Source organism: Lipotes vexillifer, unplaced genomic scaffold (genome assembly GCF_000442215.2).
Source record: "Lipotes vexillifer unplaced genomic scaffold, Lipotes_vexillifer_v1.1 scaffold1594, whole genome shotgun sequence".
Lineage (NCBI taxonomy): Eukaryota > Metazoa > Chordata > Mammalia > Artiodactyla > Lipotidae > Lipotes > Lipotes vexillifer.
Window position 1 is genome coordinate 1 of NW_006788783.1, and position 19,001 is coordinate 19,001.

General features: G+C 45.2%; 2 protein-coding genes across 2 annotated transcripts; one reads left to right on the plus strand and one right to left on the minus strand.

The window, feature by feature from the left end:
• Positions 1 to 1,654: 1,654 nt before the first annotated feature.
• On the plus strand, positions 1,655 to 4,601 carry TCP1 (t-complex 1; the record flags this gene model as incomplete). The annotated part of the gene is made up of 5 exons (XM_007461774.1): positions 1,655 to 1,830; positions 2,203 to 2,326; positions 2,637 to 2,829; positions 2,975 to 3,138; positions 3,832 to 4,601. Coding segments are annotated over 5 exons (874 nt in total), but the record flags the coding sequence as incomplete, so codon positions are not given.
• Positions 4,037 to 17,832, minus strand: ACAT2 (acetyl-CoA acetyltransferase 2). The gene is made up of 9 exons (XM_007461762.1): positions 17,728 to 17,832; positions 16,937 to 17,071; positions 13,773 to 13,954; positions 11,528 to 11,645; positions 7,474 to 7,617; positions 6,237 to 6,359; positions 5,544 to 5,698; positions 4,857 to 4,967; positions 4,037 to 4,435 (listed from the first exon to the last, which is right to left on the minus strand). The coding sequence occupies exons 1-9, from the start codon at positions 17,780 to 17,782 to the stop codon at positions 4,265 to 4,267; spliced, it is 1,194 nt and encodes a 397-aa protein (XP_007461824.1). The 5' UTR covers positions 17,783 to 17,832; the 3' UTR covers positions 4,037 to 4,264.
• Positions 17,833 to 19,001: the final 1,169 nt, after the last annotated feature.

Here is a 19,001-nt window from a genome sequence, read left to right on the forward strand (position 1 = left end):
CACGAACCCGTGTCCCCTGCGTCGGCAGGCGGACTCTCAACCACTGCGCCACTAGGGAAGCCCTAGGATAGGTTTTTTAATTCCTCATATAACTCTTTTTACTGTGCTCTAGCACAGCTGAAACTAGAATCCACCAAAGCTCTACTTCCACAGGTCCGTAAGAGTGTTCCTTCATCTGCCCAAAATATATTCTGTGCCTACTTCTTTTGACTGGTTAATTTTTTACTTTATTTTTTAGTTGATAAATCTCTCCAAGAAGCTTTTCTTTCCCCCTCAATCTGAATTATTCTCTGCTGTGAGCTCCTATACTTTGTCTTCCTGGGGCTTAAGCACAGTTTCTAACTATATTTCTGTGTCTGAAATTGTAAGCTCTGTGAAGGTAGAGGCTGAATGATTTCCTTTGCTTTGCAGCCCCCATCCTTAGTATCATGTTTGACATACAGTATTTGTTTAGTGTATATGCAGAGTTTTATTTTGAGGTTCACCTTTAATTTATTTCACTAAGATCCTTTGATCTCGTCTACTATTCTTTGAATAAGTCAAATGGCTTCAACTGTTTATATATTGGCTATTTTTCAAATCTGTTTATGTTTCCCATAGTTTGTGATTTCCATTTCCTTCTGGCAGTTTCACCTGAGTATCCCAGGGGCTTCAGACTCATCTTGTTTAAACAGGAACTCTCATCTGCACCCCAACATTTTAGTATTTTATTTCACTCCAGGAGTCAGTGGCTGAACCTCCCAAGTTATCCAAGCCATAAACTCACTTATGTGCTCAGGCCATTTATTGCCTTGTTGTCTTCATTCCTTCATCTTTTGAAAACACAGATTGATAACATTACTTTCACTTAAAAATATTAACTTCTCAGTTCAGACTAACATCCCTACAAGACTAACAGGAACCTACAAGGTTCTTCATTTTTTGATCCCACCTGCAGTTTCAACTCTGGACCCCTCTATTAACTCCAGACCTTCAGCTTTCCTTGTCCCACCTGCCAGGCTGGATACATGGCTCTCATGCACTTGTAGTCTCTGTACTGCCCTGAGTAACATTATCCCTGGAGTTTGGTTTTCCCAGATCCTTGAAGGCAGGGACGCTGCTTCCTTTCTAACCACAGTTCTTGGTTAAGAGCTCAAATTGGGGTTGGGGAGAGCTAACTGGTAGTTTTTAATCCCTTTTCTGTAAATTGGACTGATTTAAATTCTGGTCATAGAAGGGAGAGAATAGTTAATTTTTTTTTTTTTTTTTTGGCTGCATTGGGTCTTTGTTGCTGTGCGCGGCCTTTCTCTAGTTGCGGCGAGCGGGGGCTACTCTGTTGCAGTGCGCGGACTTCTTATTGCAGTGGCTTCTCTTGTTGTGGAGCGCGGGCTCTAGGTGCACAGGCTTCAGTAGTTGCGGCTCGCGGGCTCTAGAGCGCAGGCTCAGTTGTGGCGCATGGGCTTAGTTGCTCCATGGCATATGGGATCTTCCCAGACCGTGTCCCCTACATTGGCAGGCGGATTTTTAACCACTGTGCCACCAGGGAAGTCCCTAGTTAATATAATTTAATCTGCAATTATTTTGTGAAAAATACTTAATGGAAGTTCGAGGTATATTTAACATAAAAAACACAGCAGATAACTTTGGGTTACTACTCAAATACCTGTCTTTGTAGAGAATCAGATATCACCAAGGAGCGAATCCAGAAGATCCTGGCAACTGGTGCCAATGTTATTCTAACCACTGGTGGAATTGACGACATGTGTCTGAAGTATTTTGTGGAGACCGGTGCTATGGCAGTTCGAAGAGTTTTAAAAAGGGACCTTAAACGCGTTGCTAAAGCTTCCGGAGGTGAGTCTCCTGCCGGCTCTTGGATACTGTTACTACCTGGGACCGTGTCCCTTTACATTGGATGTTAACAATAAGCAGCTCCAGAAACAACAGTTTTTACTTTTTTACTCCCTTAATGCATTGTGCTACAAATATGTGTATAGAGGCGTGTTTTTATGTAACTGGGCAAGTTCTTTTACTTGCTCCACCTCAAAGTGACATGGTTCCATCTTAGGATAAAAGGACAGTTGCTTGCTTGATGCTTAACTGTAAACCTTAACCTTACCTTTATATGTCACCTCTGTCATAAATACATGTGTCTGAATCTAAGGCAGGATTTGAAAATATTCATGAAAGAACAGCGTTTACAGATCTTTGTAATTACTTTAATAGCAACTATTCTGTCGACCCTGGCCAATTTGGAAGGTGAAGAAACTTTTGAAGCTTCAATGTTGGGACAAGCAGAAGAGGTGGTACAGGAGAGAATTTGTGATGATGAACTGATCTTGATTAAAAAGTAAGAGCTACTTTCTAAATTATAAAGTTCTACAGATTTTATTTATTAATGAGTGAAAATAGGTCACCTTCCCATTTATTTGCTGCTATATAGTCTTGCAGTGATATAAGCAGTTATACGCATGGGATAAAATAATGTTGGGCCATTGTAAATTGAGGTGAAGTAACCATTTCATCTCTTCTCCATGGTCTAGACATTGCTTCCATGTCTAAATGTCCTGTGTGACTAGGATTTAATCAAGGCACTTAGATTGAATTTCTGCACGGATTTATTAAAGCATTGATTGAGAATTTCACTGTTTTTTAAATAGCACTAAGGCGCGTACCTCTGCGTCGGTCATCTTACGTGGCGCAAATGATTTCATGTGTGACGAGATGGAGCGCTCGTTACATGATGCGCTTTGTGTGGTGAAGAGAGTTTTGGAGTCGAAATCTGTGGTTCCTGGTGGCGGCGCCGTAGAAGCGGCCCTGTCCATATACCTCGAAAACTACGCGACCAGCATGGTAAGAACGTCTGGAAGCCCGTTTTTGTTTCTAGAAGGGCACGGCACTTTGTTCACATGAATACGTCTCTTCTGCGACCTTAGCTGCCGCTGTGGGTTTTAATTTTCTTCCTTTTGTGAAGACACCTCATTGTCTTTCTTCTTAGGGCTCCCGGGAACAGCTTGCTATTGCCGAGTTTGCAAGATCTCTTCTTGTTATTCCCAATACTCTGGCAGTTAATGCTGCCCAAGACTCCATAGATCTGGTTGCAAAATTAAGAGCTTTTCATAATGAGGCTCAAGTTAACCCAGAACGCAAAAATCTAAAATGGTAAGCATACTTAACATTTTTCATTGTCATCTGTATATCATATATGGTAGTTTGGTTTTTGTTTTAAACTCACAAAGGATGATGACTAGTGATTATTAGCATTGGTGTGTCTTAGTTATCAAATCGGATTCCCCACCTTTCCCTGCTGCTCTGGGTAGAGTCATTTACCTACAGTAGGAAGGTTCCAGAGAGGAAATTATTTTTGGGTGGTCCACACCTGTTTTTAAGCAACCTCCTCTTAAGATATTAAATGATGTTTAGAAACAATTTCTTTACTACCATCTAGGCTTTCTACACCTCTTTCAGTGCTGAATTTGTTTATTTATAATCAATTACTTTAGACTTACAGGGATCTACTGTAAGGTCCCAACGTTTCTCAAGGTTTACATTTGAATGGAATAGCTGGCACTAATGAGATTACCACCTAGTCAACTTTTTAAATATTTATTTGGTCGTGCCGGGCCTTAGTTGCAACGTATGGGATCTTCAGTTGCAGCAGGCGGGCTCTTAGTTGTGGCTTGTGGCATCTAGTTCCCTGGCCAGGGATTGAACCCAGGCCCTCTGCATTGGGAATGTGGAGTCTTAACCACTGGACCACCAGGGAAGTCCCCCTAGTCAACTTTTAAAGGGGTGGAATAGGATGGGTGTGAACTATGAAAGGGGTCGTTTAATAGGTTTTTTTCTAAATTGCAGGATTGGTCTTGACTTGGTCAATGGTAAACCCCGAGACAACAAACAAGCAGGGGTGTTTGAACCAACCATAGTTAAAGTTAAAAGTTTGAAATTTGCAACTGAAGCTGCAATTACCATCCTTCGAATTGATGATCTTATTAAATTACACCCAGAAAGCAAAGATGATAAGCATGGAAGTTACGAAGATGCTGTTCACTCTGGAGCCCTTGATGACTGATGTCTTTTATTTATGACAATGTTAGATGCATTTATCTTGTACCTCGAGTATTACACATTAAAGTGCAAAAAGCTGTCAAGTCTTAGGATTCTTATGAAGTGGGAGATAGTTTCCATCCTCACTTTGGTCCTCTGATTTCACTAACTTAGTATTTTATTAGTTTAAAAAGAAACGAGGTTCAAGTTCAGTTTAAGCATAATTAATTGTTAAGCAGTTTCATCCTCTCAGAACACACATTGCTATTCCCATCCCACCCCCAATGCATAGGGCAGCAACCCCACGATGTCCACCCTTGCGCTCCATCGTGTGTAACAGGGTAACAAGAATCCGGCAGCCAGATGCTCCAAGAGGATGGCCCAGGGCTATAGCTCCTCCTTCAGTGTTGACCTAAGGGGTAAATAAGATTTGTATCATTTATTTTTCTCTGGACATAAAGTTAGAATCCCAAACTTGTCTTTTTCCTCTTAATGTCATGCCGGTTAACTACCCTTTCAAATTCAGTTTTTAGTTCAAGTTGCTTAGGAAGTGATTTGTACCCTTGTGACATCCATTCTGACTACCTTAGTTTTAGACTTAAAATACCCTCTTCCTGTGGGAAGTGAACTAAATGCACACAAGTTTTTTTGCCTTAGGAAGCAATAAAATAAGTGAACTCTCGAGTCCCAACAGGAACTTACCTAGCATCCACCCATTACTGTATGGCCAGTACCTGGGACACATCCTGTGTTTTGCTGTTTACAATGTTAAGAAGATTGCATTGTGAACGTTCATTTGCAAGCTCTCTTCAGGACTACTTGCTCATGTTTACCTTCTCTGGGTTTAATCCAAGTTCTTTAGCTATTGCAACAGAGACGGCTGCAAAGGCTTCATTGATTTCAAATATGTCAACATCCTCCAGCGACCAACCTGCTTTTGCAACCTAAAGGAGAGGTTAATGGAAGAGAGATCTAAAAACTCAAGTGGAACCATCCTTCGCTGTAGGTGCAGAAGCAGAATATACTGTATGATATTGAAGGATCTCTTGAAAATGCCACTTTGAGTTCCAAGTGGTAACACATCTTGCCTTGGTGACACCAATTCTAAAAGGTTTAAGGATAAAACACCCCTTGGAAATTCTATACTCTCTTCAAATTTGAACCACTTAACACCTGTTACGTGTACGTGAGGTTATGGAGCAGAAGTAGTTGCCCTGTAAAGCAGATGATGCACTGCTGGCTGCTCTGTGGAAGGGAAAGAATACTGTAGCTATAATGAAATGAATACGCTCATTTAAGGCTAATGGGAGGATGTCTCCTTTTGAGACAATGCAAATGAAGCCTGATAGGAATACATATGAAAATAAAATCAAGCTCAGTCTCGGCATTTTGGAGTGGGAAGGATCTGAGCGAAGGTTTGAAGGAGGTGGAAGGTAATAAGCATTTACAGATTATTCGTGTGTCCCAAAGAGGCTTTAGCAACAACAAGGACAGGTGCTAACATTGGAAATTAAACTCACAGCTTGCTTTATTGCTGGAATTGGTCCTATTCCCATAATGGAAGGCTCCACACCTGCTTGTGACCAGGAAACTATCTGTGCTAGGGGCGTAAGCCCACGGTTATCAGCTTCTGACTTCTTCATGAGAACCACAGCTGCAGCACCATCATTTATTCCTGTAAAATATGAATGTCTTAATTTCCAAAACAGTGCTAAGTTACATACCTGTGTCTACTTTCTCCAACACCTGAAGACATGGCTTAAGTTAATACCTCTTGACAGGATGATAGATGACAGAACATTGCAATGGGATAAAGAGCGGAAAGATTAAAGCAGTGGGGGAGGGGAGATTAATGAAAAGAAATGGAAGAAACAGCCCAGACCTCATAGGAGGTAATGGGAGTTTCGGGTTTTGGAAAAGGTCAGAGGTGGTAGACAAAATCTGGAGTTCCCTAATTTGCTTTTTCACTTGTGTGTCTCGTTAGGATACTGCAAGGAAACCAGATCCATTTTTCAGTGTGTTGTACAGGTTAAGCCACAAATCTAAATATGAAGAAACAAATGGTCAAAACTACATTTTCTCCTAAAGCAACTGAAACGAGGTTTTAGAATAATTTGTGTATAAATAATTGATGAAATGAAATTAGAAAGGTATTATCTTAGTAGACCCAGCAGAAGATAATACTCCCACAGCTGCCCTTCAGAAAATCTAACCTGAGGCATTAGCTGGGGTGACGGTTCCTGTTCCGTCTGTAAGGAAGCAAGGCTTTAGCTTAGACATGGCTTCCATGTTGCTCCCGTGGCGCGGAAACTCATCTGTTTTAACTTCAGTAAGACCTGAGAAAAGGGAAAATCGTTACCCAAGATTAGTACAGTTCCTCAGACGTGATATAGAAGGACTCACATTTGGAAGAAAAGGTTTATTATAAAATACTGTTATTCCAATAGCAAAGTACACACTAGTACAAATTACTGTAAAGACATCGTATCAGCATTGTCTTCATGAGTGTTTTCCATATCCAGACAGCCCTTTCTGAGGAAGGCAGTTACAGGGACTTCTTTGTTTAAAAGGTTGCTAAGATTTGGGGTATATAGGTCTTGGCTGGTTACGACTGACTGGATCTAGGGTGTCAAAGCCAATCTCATAAAGGCTGGGCATAATCGATGTCAGTCATCAGTAACAGAACTTGATTAGAGCGTTCCATATTAGAGAATAGCTAAGTGACCCCAAAAGATCCACCCTCAAATATGAACCGCACACAGAAGCAACAGGAAGTAATGGACATTTGCTTCGGAGGAGATTGAGCCTGTAGGCGTAGAAAGGTCGGCTGCTTTCTCCAGTTTCTCCTAAAACGCTCCATCTACACAGCCATGTGGAGACCCTGGGCGAAAAGTGGATGCTGACACAGCCTCCCATGTCTCCTTCCCCACCTCACATTCAGATCTATCCTGAATATTTGCAACCTGAAAGACGTAACTGAGACACGATGTATAAACATTCCTATATGTTACTTTTGAATATTAATAACTTATTTATAAATAGCCCCGTTGATGTTTAAACCATTATGACTGGGCTTCCCTGGTGGCACAGTGGTTAAGAATCCCCCTGCCAATGCAGGAGACACGGGTTCGAGTCCTGGTCCAGGAAGATCCCACATGCCACGGAGCAACTAAACCCGTGCGCCACAACTACCGAGCCTGTGCTCTAGAGCCTGTGAGCGATGACTACTGAGCCTGCGAGCCACAACTACCGAAGCCCACGTGCCTAGAGCCCGTGCTCTGCAACGAGAGAAGCCACCACAATGAGAAGCCTGCACACCGCAACGAAGAGTAGCCCCCGTTCGCCGCAACTAGAGAAAGCCTGTGCGCAGCAACGAAGACCCAACGTAGCCAAAAATATAAGTAAATAAATTTATACATATAAAAACACCTTTATGACTTATACACCCACCTTTTTTAGAAGATACAAAAACCGGTACAATCTCTTTGTCAAAATGGCCAGCTTTCTGTGCGCTCTCTGTCCTGTTCTGGGACACAACTGCAAGCTTGTCCTGATCTTCTCTACTCACTTGCCATTTGTTGGCTACATTTTCAGCTGTGAAAGAAAAAAAATAAAGCAAAAACCAAACATTTTCAGGAACTGGCTTTTGGTAGCTCAAGTTTTTCACCTTTAAACAAGCACTGAGGCCCAACAATGGCAGGCTCGCTGGTGGACTGAGACAGTGCTCTGCGGCAATCTTGCCTCCCACTGAATGTGGAAAGGTTGCAGTGATTCTTAAGAAGCCATTTCCTTTCTTTGCTTCCTTCCTTCTCTTTTCCTTTCTATAAAATAACTTTCGGAAATTTCGTTTATGTGGCTTCACCAGTTCATATTTTTTGGCCCATATGCTTTATCATTCTCTCTGAACCATTTGATGGAAAGTTGTAGACACCATGCCCCTATATCTCTAAATTTTAATTTCACTGTATATTTTCCCCCCACAAAGGCCATTTTCTTCCACAACCACAGCTACCAAAATCAGGAAATTTAACATTGATAAAATACTATTATCTAATTCTTGGTCCATATTCAAGTTTCACCTGTTGACCCAATGATGCCCTTTAGAGCTAATTTATTTGTTCAGTCCGGTAACATCCAATCCAGGATTACGCACTGCATTTCACTGTCAATCTCTTTAGTTTCTTTTTATTTGGAACACCTCCTTAGACTATCTTTGTGTTTCTTTCTTTTTTTTTTTTTTTAAAGTTTATGATGTGCTATGTGAGGCTCAGTAGTTCTAGGAAACCATGTTTTTATTTTATTTTTATTATTATTTTTTTGGCCACGCAGCATGTGGGAATCTTAGTTCCCCCACCAGGGATGGAACCCGCACCCCGCACTGGAAGCGAGGAGTCCCAACCACTGGACCACCAGGGAAAGTCCCTGTCTCTGTGTTTCTTAACCTTGACATTTCTTAAGGGCAGGGGCCAGTTCTTTTGTCAGATGTCACCAATTTGGGTCTGTCTGACTCATGTTTCCTCAAGATTAGATTATGTATGAAAGCACTGAATGATGATTATATACTATCTTCTCACTGAATCATTATTTATTTATTTATTTATGGCTGTGTTGGGTCTTCGTTGCTGTGCGCGGGGGCTACTCTTCATTGGGATGCGCGGGCTTCTCACTGTGGTGGCCTCTCTTTGTTGCAGAGCACAGGCTCTAGGCACACGGGCTTCAGTAGTTGTGGCACGAGGGCTCAGTAGTTGTGGCTCACGGGCTCTAGAGCACAAGCTCAGTAGTTGTGGCGCACGGGCTTAGTTGCCCCATGGCATGTGGGATCTTCCCGGACCAGGGCTCGAACTCATGTCCCCTGCATCGGCAGGGGATTCTTAACCACTGCACCACCAGGGAAGTCCCTCACTGAAGCTTATCAGGATACAAGTGGGATTTTATCTCAGGTGATGTTAGCTTTGCTCACTTAATTAGTATCCACCATATTTCTACACTGTGTAGTGTATTATGTGTGCAATAGCACTATATCTTAAAAAACAATGTACATACCTTAACTAAAACCTTAACTAAAAAATACCTTATTGGGGCTTCCCTGGTGGCGCAGTGGTTGAGAGTCCGCCTGCTGATGCAGGGGACACGGGTTCGTGCCCCGGTCTGGGAAGATCCCACATGCCGCGGAGTGGCTGGGCCCGTGAGCCATGGCTGCTGGGCCTGCGCGTCCAGAGCCTGTGCTCCGCAACGGGAGAGGCCACAACAGTGAGAGGCCTGCGTACCGCAAAAAAAAAAAAAAAAAACCTTATTGCTAAAAAGTGCTAACCATCATCTGAGCCTTCAGCAAGTTCTAGCAGTAACATCAAAGATCAAAGATCTTTCTGTTTCCTGCTTTGTCAAAATTGTTTTGGCTATTCTAGGTCCAGATTTTTCATATCACCATGACAAATATAAAAATGAAAAAGTTGAAATATTGCAAAAATTACCAAAATGTGACCCAGAGACCTGAAGTGAGCAAATCCTGTTGGAAAAATGGCACTGACAGACTTGCTTGACACAGAGTGGCCACAAACGTTCAATTTGTAAAAAACACAGTATCTGTGAAGCGCAACAGAAACTTGTTTGAAATTTGTTTCTAAGATAATTAGTTTGGGTCTAGAGTAGCCCTTACCCTGAGCCCTACCCTAAACTGTGGCCTTTCTTAGATGTCAATGGCGTGTCCAGTAGGTTCAGTAGAGTCTCTACTGTTGTTGGTCAAAACTTCTGTGTCCCCCAGCAATCTAAAATCTCCATTCAGGGACTTCCCTGGGGGTCCAGTGGTTAAGACTCCAGGCTTCCACTGCAGGGGGCATGGGTTCAATCAATCCCTGGTCAGGGAACTAAGATCCTGCATGCCACATGGAGCAGCCAAAGAAAAAAGAAAAATCTCCGTTCAATTTCCTAGAAGCTGTTTCTACTAGGCCTTGTAGAGCGTTGCCCTGAACATCCATAGCTAAACATTTGGCCAAAGCCTTAAGGGGACCCTTACGCAGATTTCTGGAGCTCCTCTTCTCTCCAGTGCTCTGCCCCACAAACTTAGCCATCTGAGCAGCCCCAGACTCTGATCTCTACCTCTCCAGTTCTTTGAAGCCACTTTTCCCCAGATAAAAAGTTAGGAAAGCACCCCCAGGTAGAAATCTAGTTATAGTGGGTCTTTCCCTTCTTTCAAGCAGCTCAGTTTTGCATGATTGTTGGCCAGCGTTTGAAAACAGTTGGTTGATATGTTCTGACCAGTCTTATACTTGTTTATAGTAGGAGGTCTAGTCTTCACTAATTACTACATCATGGCCTGAGCCATTATCTTTTTTTTTAAGCAACAGAAATTTATTTTCCCACAATTCAGGAGGGTAGGCGCCCAAGATCAAGGCACCGGCAGCCTTGTTTTCTCCTGAGGGCCCTCTCCTTGGAAACCTTCTCACTATATCCTGACATGGTCTTTCTTCTGTGCCCACATCTCTGGTATTTCTTCCTCTTTTGATATAGATACGAGTCAGATTGAATTAGGGCCCAGGCTAAAAGCCTCATTTCAACTTAATTACCCCTTAAAAGGCCCCACCTCCAAGTACAGGTCACATTCTGAGGTCCTAGGGGTTAGGGTTTCAACATAGGAATTTTGGAAGAACACAATTCAGTCCACGACACCTCGGAAAGGGCTGGGGAGCTAAATTTTTAATGACCATCTCCGGTGATGCTGAGGCAGTTAGCTTGGACTATGGCACTTTGAGAAACTGACACGTTAGGCCGTAGTACAGCACACATCGCCCGCGATGCCCAGCTGTCTCTGCTGCAGCTGTCAGTCCCACAGCGACAGAGACGCCCTGGACTTCTCACTGTCCCCGCATCTCCAAGCCCTCCCTCCCTTCCAGGCACTCGCACACACTGTTCCCTCTGCCTGGAACCTCGCCCTTTCCCTCCTTATCTTTTTCACAAGAATTCTCACAGAACCAGAGCCGCTGCCAGGCATCTGAGCAAGATGCTTAACCTCTCAGGGTTGGTTTCTTTAACTCAAAACTTAAAATGTTCTTAAGTTTTACATTTATACGCAGTAAAGACAGGAGTTCTTTTGATCTTCCAGTTGCTTTGCCAGTACACCTAGACCACAGGAGCCTTCTAGACGGATGAAGACCTGACTGCATAGTGCAACAGAGACAGAGTTAGGTACCACAAGTACTAGTCTATCTCTGATGTTGCCTTTGCCACAAAGCCACTATTTGTGAGCTCTGTTCTGTCATATGGTAAAGTGAGAGTTTGATCCAGAAGAACTCTCTGGCACCTCCCACTACTAACATTCCCTGACAATCAAGGAGTCACAAAGGACAGAGGGAATACGTCCCCACTTCGGTTCATCAAATGGGAACTATCCCTGTCATCAGGCTACAAAATGATTAGGACACAGTCCCTGCCCTGACAGAGGAAAGCACCTGCAAAGCCGATTATTATAGGATCTTTGTTTAACTTTTTACAGCCATGTTTGCCTTACCTGTAATGCCCATATGGTAGTCGTGAAATGCATCTATAAGCCCATCACAGAGCATACTGTCAGTTAGTGGTGTATCCCCCATCCGGACTCCTGTCCTCAAGTGAACCAAGTGAGGAGCCTGAAAACAATAAATACAAATAGATTAGGCTTGGTTGTAACTAGTCCTCTCCTTAGGATCCCACTCAAAACTATCCAGTGGGACTTCCCTGGTGGCGCAGTGGTTGAGAATCCACCTGCCAATGCAGGGGACACAGGTTCGAGCCGTGGTCCAGGAAGACCCCACATGCCACGGAGCAACTAAGCCCGTGCGCCACAACTACTGAAGCCTGCACGCCTAGAGCCCGTGCTCTGCGACAAAAGAAGCCACTGCAATGAGAAGCCCATGCACTTCAACGAAGAGTAGCCCCCACTCGCCACAACTAGAGAAAGCCCGCGTGCAGCAACGAAGACCCAATGCAGCCAAAAATAAATAAATCAATATATTTTAAAAAACCCAAGAAAGCTATCCAGTGATTCCTCAGTCTTCACCTAGTCCCCCTTGTGACCCTTCTCCCCTAGTTCCCTAATTTATGGCACATCCTATAAACTCACCAGGCAGTAAAGTAGGATAAATTTAGTGTAATTCTTTGTAGTTTCCTGTTTGTAAGGAATTACTTTATTTCTTGATGTCCAATGTCTTGAACTACCGTCATGTGTTTTGTCTGTTCCGTTTTTTCTTTCAAGTGTGTATGCGTGTCTGGGGGACTGGGGCTCCAGTCCGTGTCCCTGCCCGCCCAGGGCGCAGGGCCTGAGGAGCGCTGGGATGGACAGGCCACGCCAGCCCCTTCCCACTCCCGGAGGCCCGCCGCTCTCCCCCCCACCCAGCTCCAGTGTCCGGCCAAACAAACCTACGCGTGCCGCGCCCTGTTTCCTTAACAAGCTCTTTATTCTTTCCAAAGAAGCAACTACTTACCTATGAAGTGAGGAGCTCATCAAAGGGCTTAAGTGATGGGAACAACGTGTTACTCATTTTGATGGGACACATAATGCCTACAGTGAGAATAATCAGGTTGCTTAACTAACTGATAGGGGGAGATTTCTCAGTAGGGGATCCTCTGAACTCCTACCAACTCCATAGCAGCTATCATAGAATGGAAAGACTTAAGAGTCAGAAGATCTCTATTGGAGTCCAGGCTCTGGGCCTCAGTTTCCTTACCTGTAAATTGGGAATAATACCAAGACTAAGGGCTGTTATGTCTGCATGTTTAAAAGCACAGCTATTAGTACGGTCCCACCAGAATCACTCGGATTACGTTTGCTACTTTCACCCTGCCTCCTCCAGAGCCTCCGCAAATGTGGCGCTGAGTCGACCTCTGCCTGCGGGATCCCCAGGTGACACCCTGAACTCCTGCAGGAAGCAGGGGATACATTTTTTCCTTTTCACCACTGTGCCGATTTGAGGGATGGAACTTGGTGAGACCGATCCCACCTGGCAAGCCTGTTGGAGAAAGGCACTGCTCAGAGGTCCTCTTTTCCATGTTCTATACTTACCAAAGGTCAACAAAATGTGGTCCCTGGAATACTCCTCGTCCTGTGCAAGAAGGTAAGTGGCATCATCTGTTTTCAACTTTTACTCACAATGAGAAAGAAATTTAAAGCGAAGGATATCAACTGACTAATGTTACAGGTTTAATTCAGAAAATATTCTACGCTTCAGTAACACTTAATTTATTTATTTTATTTGTTTATTTTTGGCCACATTGGGTCTTCATTGCTGTGTGCGGGCTTTCTCTAATTGCGGCGATCGGGGGCTACTCTTCGTTGCAGTGCGTGGGCTTCAATAGTTGTGGCTCGTGGGCTCTGTAGTTGTCGCTCACGGCCTCTAGAGCACAGGCTCGGTAGTTGTGGTGCACGGGCTTAGCTGCTCTGTGGCATGTGGGATCTTCCTGGACCAGGGCTCAAACCCGTGTCCCCTGCATTGGCAGGCAGATTCTCAACCACTGTGCCACCAGGGAAGCCCCAGTAACATTTTAGAGAAAAATATATTCTGTTCCAGTCACACTGGTTGATAGGCTTTCTCTTCAACCTGGATTTCCCATCCAATTTGAAGAATAATTAATAATCAGGCAGGGATCAAGGTTCAATGCGTTTTTTACTTGTTCCCTGTTTGGTTCCAGCTCTGATACCATCGGTCTACCCTGCTATGGCAGTGGACGAGAGTTTATCAGTGACAGGTCAGCGAGAGCCATCTCTTCAGAGGCCTTACCTTGCTCATGTTTTCCATGCCTCCTGCGACCACAATGCTGGAGTCCCCTACCACTATGGACTGGGCTGCAAGGCACACGGCTTTTAGGCCTGACCCACAGATCATTTGGCAGCTCCATGCTGGAACAGAGTAGGGGATTCCGGCACCCACACTGGCTTTTCGAACAGGATTCTGCCCACAACCTGGAGGAAGGAACAGAGAGGCCTCCCAGCAATCAAAGAGAAAGATAAAATGTTGGGATGACAGTGAATGCAAAATCAGGAGACTGCCAACTGGGTCTCCTGCCACTTCCCAGCCAAGCCAAGCCAAGCTCCCGGCAGAGGCAAAGACCTGTGTGGACCTCACACCCATCCCAGTCTGACCCTTCAATACGTATTATCTTGTGCTGTTCTACAGATATTTTATAAATATAAGCTTTCGGGGCTTCCCTGGAGGTTCAGTGGTTAAGACTCCATGCTTCCAATGCAGGGGGCACAGGTTTGATCCCTGGTCGGGGAACTAAGATCCCACGTGCCATGTGCCAAAAAATAAAGTGAAACAAAAAATTAAAAAATTTATGAACATAGGCTTTCTTCTCCACAAAGAAGTTATTAATACTGTAAGAAGGAACTGTCTTCCTGATCTTTCTCTAGGGCTTGAATAAGCACACACTCCCTTATAAACAGAGGGCAGAACTTGGGCATTATTCCTGTTTCTAACTACGGTTATTTGCTTCCTTGATCATGGCTTAAGACACCTGGGCAGATAAGAGGGTTACTTAAAAGAGGAAACCTCTGCTAAGAAGCACTTCTTTCCTTGCTTAATATCCATCACACCATGATTAACTGGTTACGTAACGAGATATGTACAAAATCAGAACTGACAATACCTTTCTATAATTCAGCTGTGAGCACTTCCTTCAGGGAATGGGAAGAAATACATCACATATTTAAGTTGGCAGAGAAGCGGCTGGAGTGGGAAGTTTCAAATATCTTTAGTCACCATTATCTGTTATCAACAGGTACAGTGGCCGCTCTATTGCAAATTTCAGGTATACCCATACCGAACACCTCTCCTCAGTTTGTTGGAAAAGAACTAGCAAATGGGTCACTGAGGAAAATTTAGAGATTATATTCATCACGGTGTTATTAATCTGGGATTAGGCTGGGAGCCTAAAATTTGAGATTGAAAATAGATGCAGGAAAAATTATTATTTTTTAAAAATATTTATTTATGTGGCTGTGTTGGGTCTTAGTTGCAGCACGCGGGATCTTCGTTATGGCATGCGGGATCTTTAGTTGCGGCATGTGGGATCTAGTTCCCTGACCAGGGATCAAACCCAGGCCCCCTGCATTGGGAGTGCGGAGTCTCAGCCACTGGACCACCAGGGAAGTTCCAGGAAAAATTATTAAAAAAACAGTATCAAAATGTTCTCGGGGACTTCCCTGGTGGCGCAGTGGTTAAGAATCCGCCTGCCAGTGCAGGGGACACGGGTTTGAGCCCTGGTCTGGGAAGATCCCACATGCCGCGGAGCAACTAAGCCCATGCTCCGCAACAAGAGAAACCATCGCAATGAGAAGCCCACGCACCGCAACGAAGAGTAGCCCCCGCTCGCCGTGACTAGAGAAAGCCCGCACGCAGCAATGAAGACCCAACGCAGCCAAAAATAAATAAATGAATAAATAAAATAAATGTTCTCTGAATTAAAATCATAGGATACTAGTTAATAAAGAAGACATTAATATTATTTAAGGTTCCTGCTTTTTAAGCTACAATGAATTACATCTGCATTTAAGTAAATAACTCCTTTATAAAAATTTTATGTATTTATTCATAATCCCCATCTTCAGGTACTTAGAGTAGTGCTGAACATAATTAACTAATGGTCTAGCATTTAGTAGAAAGTGAGGTCCATGAGACTGAGGATTCCTATCTGATATGAACACTGTTTATCCCCAGCTGATAGAACAGTGCCTGGAGCGCTGCGTAGGAGGTAGGACAGATGTGGGTTGTGATCCTGGATAAGTTACTCAATCTCTCAAACTTTCATTTACTCGTTCGTAAAATGGAGAGAATATGATCCAATAGACTTCCTGAGAGGATTAATGAAAGCACTAAACACAGGGTTTTTAAAGGCCCAACACTTAGCAGGCCCTCAATAAACACAGCTATTATTTTTATTATAATTGTATGGAGATACAACACAGGTGAGAGGTGAGGTGAGGTGAGATATGGAAGAGAAAACAGAAACCAGGAGTGGAGGACCCTATGGCAACAGAGTAAGTCTAAGTCGTGGGTCTGGGAAGAAGAAAGTTGGGAGTGGCCCAAAGGCAGCCACCTTTGGGCCACCAGTAAAGTTACTAATATGCTTTAAAGCCCTGGAGAGTCAGGAGAAAGTGGCGTGCTTCGACTTTAAGGCTGCCCAAAGGGACAAGGTGAGAAAGGAGAATTAGGAAGAGGAACTACAAAACTACAAAGTAAATGCACAGAAAAACGGGCCGGGTCTCAGATAAGGTAAGGACAAAAGTTGGCAGTAAGTGAGCGTGACCAACTATCACTAGGAGTAATTAGAATTTATGCTACTGAGTGAGTGTGATACTAGTTAAGAATAACTAATTAGGAATTGTCAGTGGTCATGGGTCTGCGAACCTAGTGGGAATGAGAAGTGAGCTGGGACACTGGTGATTCACCTACGCCAGCCCTCCAGGGGTGATGCGCCCGTCTGGCAGCAATGCACCTTGCCGGCTCGGAAGTGAGCCCTATGCGGGCAAGGACTAACCTGTGTTGAAGCTCTATCCCCAGCACCTAGCACAGTGCAGGGCACAGAGGAACTCAATACATTTTTATTGAATGTGTGACACTTTAGGGAAATACGGGAGGCCCTGCATACTCTCCCATGTGTCAGGCTGACCCTGCTTCTAAAGAAAGAAAAGGCAGCGGAGGACGGTGATCTAGGATCATGTAGGAAAAGTATATTAAAGACGCTCAGTGTTAAGCTGGAGAGAAGCTACTGTTGGGGCTTGACAGAGGGGGACAGGAGGTATTCTAACAGAGGGAACTCCGTAAGCAAATGTACGGAGGCAAGAAAACAAGCTTCTGAGTGTTGGTGGGGGGCCGGGGGAGGGGAGTGTTAATGGGCTGCTTCCAACAACCTGACCTCTCTGCTGGGGTCACTGTGGAGTTACCTGCTGCCAAAACGTGTCCAAATATGACCTCTGATACCTCTTCGGGAGCCACAGCGGCCCTTTTCAGGACCTCTCTGATGACAGTTGAGCCCAGGTCATAGACAGGAACGGTGGATAAGGCACCACTGAAGGAGCCTAGAACAGAAGGGAAGGCGAGGGCGATGGAGAGCGCGCCCAGGGCGGCTGGGGACCGGCGGCCCGGTGCTTTCCCCCTGCGCAGGCGCCCACCGCATCTCGTCTGGAGCCTCGCAGCAGCCGAACCCCGGGGAGGCGGCCCCCAGGCCGTGCGGGGAAGCCGGGGACCTGCGAGAAACCTACACATCCACTCCCCAAATCCGAGCGGATGGGCACGGCCCACGCTTTCCTAACAGGGGTCCACACTCCCGCGAGTCCAGGGCCTTTGCAATCTATACAACACTAAGGACATTTGGGCAATTCTCTGTAATCCTCCTTTGACTAACGCAACCTCTGCCCAGCGCCCCGGCACGCACCACCCAGTGGCCCCGCCCCTGAGGCCACAGGGCTGAGGTGGCGTCTCCTGAGGCTGGCCAATCAGGGGTCTCCCCAGCCAATGGGAGAGCCCGGAGGCGCAGTGGCCCTACCCAAGAATCCAATCAGAACACTCGGAGTGGAGTGGACCTCACCGCGCGAGGAGGGGGCGGGGAAGGCAGGCGGGCCAAGGAAGGCGCGAGGCGCCGGGTGCCGAGGGTCCCGGAGGTCCCGGGGACCCCGCGACCGGGCCGGGCCGAGCTCGCACCTCAAACCCCATGCCGGGTCCGCCGACCACTCACCTATGATGGTCCGCGCCGCCGAGACGATAACCACGGGGTCTGAGTCTGCACTCATCCTGCCGCACTACTGCCTCTCGAGCTACGGTTGGCCCAGTGCAGCCGGCTAGTGAGCAATATCCAGCCCCGCCTCTGACATGCCGCCCTGGGGGCGGAGCCTCAGGAAGGCCCGCCCACCGCCTCCGCGGGTGCCGGTGCGCAGACGCGAGGGCGGAGCTGGGCCGGGCAGGGGGCGGGACTGTGGAGTTGGGACTCACAGGCGCGCAGCTCGCCAGCAGTTCAGACGTTTATCTGAACACCCCGGTGTTGTCGTTTCTGTCTTGACGTTTTTGCTTTGGCGGGATAAGGTTGTCTTTTCTGAATTTAATGTTTTTGGAGTCAGTGAAAAGTGGGGTGACCAGAGTATCCCGCGTTCAGCCCGGGCTCTCGATCTTTTAAAGTTCCCCTTTGTTTTGCCTGGGCGCCAATAATCAGTCATTCGTTTACTTGGGGGTTAACTTGGTTCTCTGTGCAAACAGTGGGAGGAGTCCGTACCCTTCCGTGGGGCTGGCCACACTTGCCAAGTTCTTGTACCGGAAGATCAGCTGTAGCGACGAGTGTGTGAGAGCCAGAGAGTCTCTGTCTCACAGATCAAAAGGATTTCCTCCGGTTGACTGCGGACAATCTGGAAGGCGAGGAGCAAGTAATCACAGGTTGGATGACTCTTCTGCTTAAAACCTTTTCCAACTTCATATCCCCTACTGGGCAAAGTTCAAAATCTTTCAGAGTTCTCTATAGGAACCTCAATACCTGGCCCACTTGGCAGCCTCAACTCTGGCTGTTTCCCCCTGGACACACCACACGATCTAGTCTTCCAGAGAGAGGTCTTGCTTTGTCTGATTCTCTCTAGCCCCTGGGACAGTGTTGGACACACAGTAGGGACTTAATACTTATCAAATAGATGTTAATACATTTTCATGATATTATCCAAGAGCTTTAACCATCCCCAAGGGCTGCATATAGAGAGGTTGGAGTTTGCCATAGATACGGAGTTTTACAAATATTTGAGTAATAATTAAGATTGAACAATCATTAATTGTCAATATTGACAAGATGTATTTGAGTACAGGGTAAGTACTTGGGTGGGGTAATCAGTGATGGCTGGAATTTCAAAGCTGAATAGACTTATTTTGTTTAAACCATTAAAAAAAAATAGACTTGATATTTTTCACCTCTTTCCATAAACCCAGTTATAGTGATTGATTCCTAACATTCATTTTTTTTTTTTTTTTTTTTTG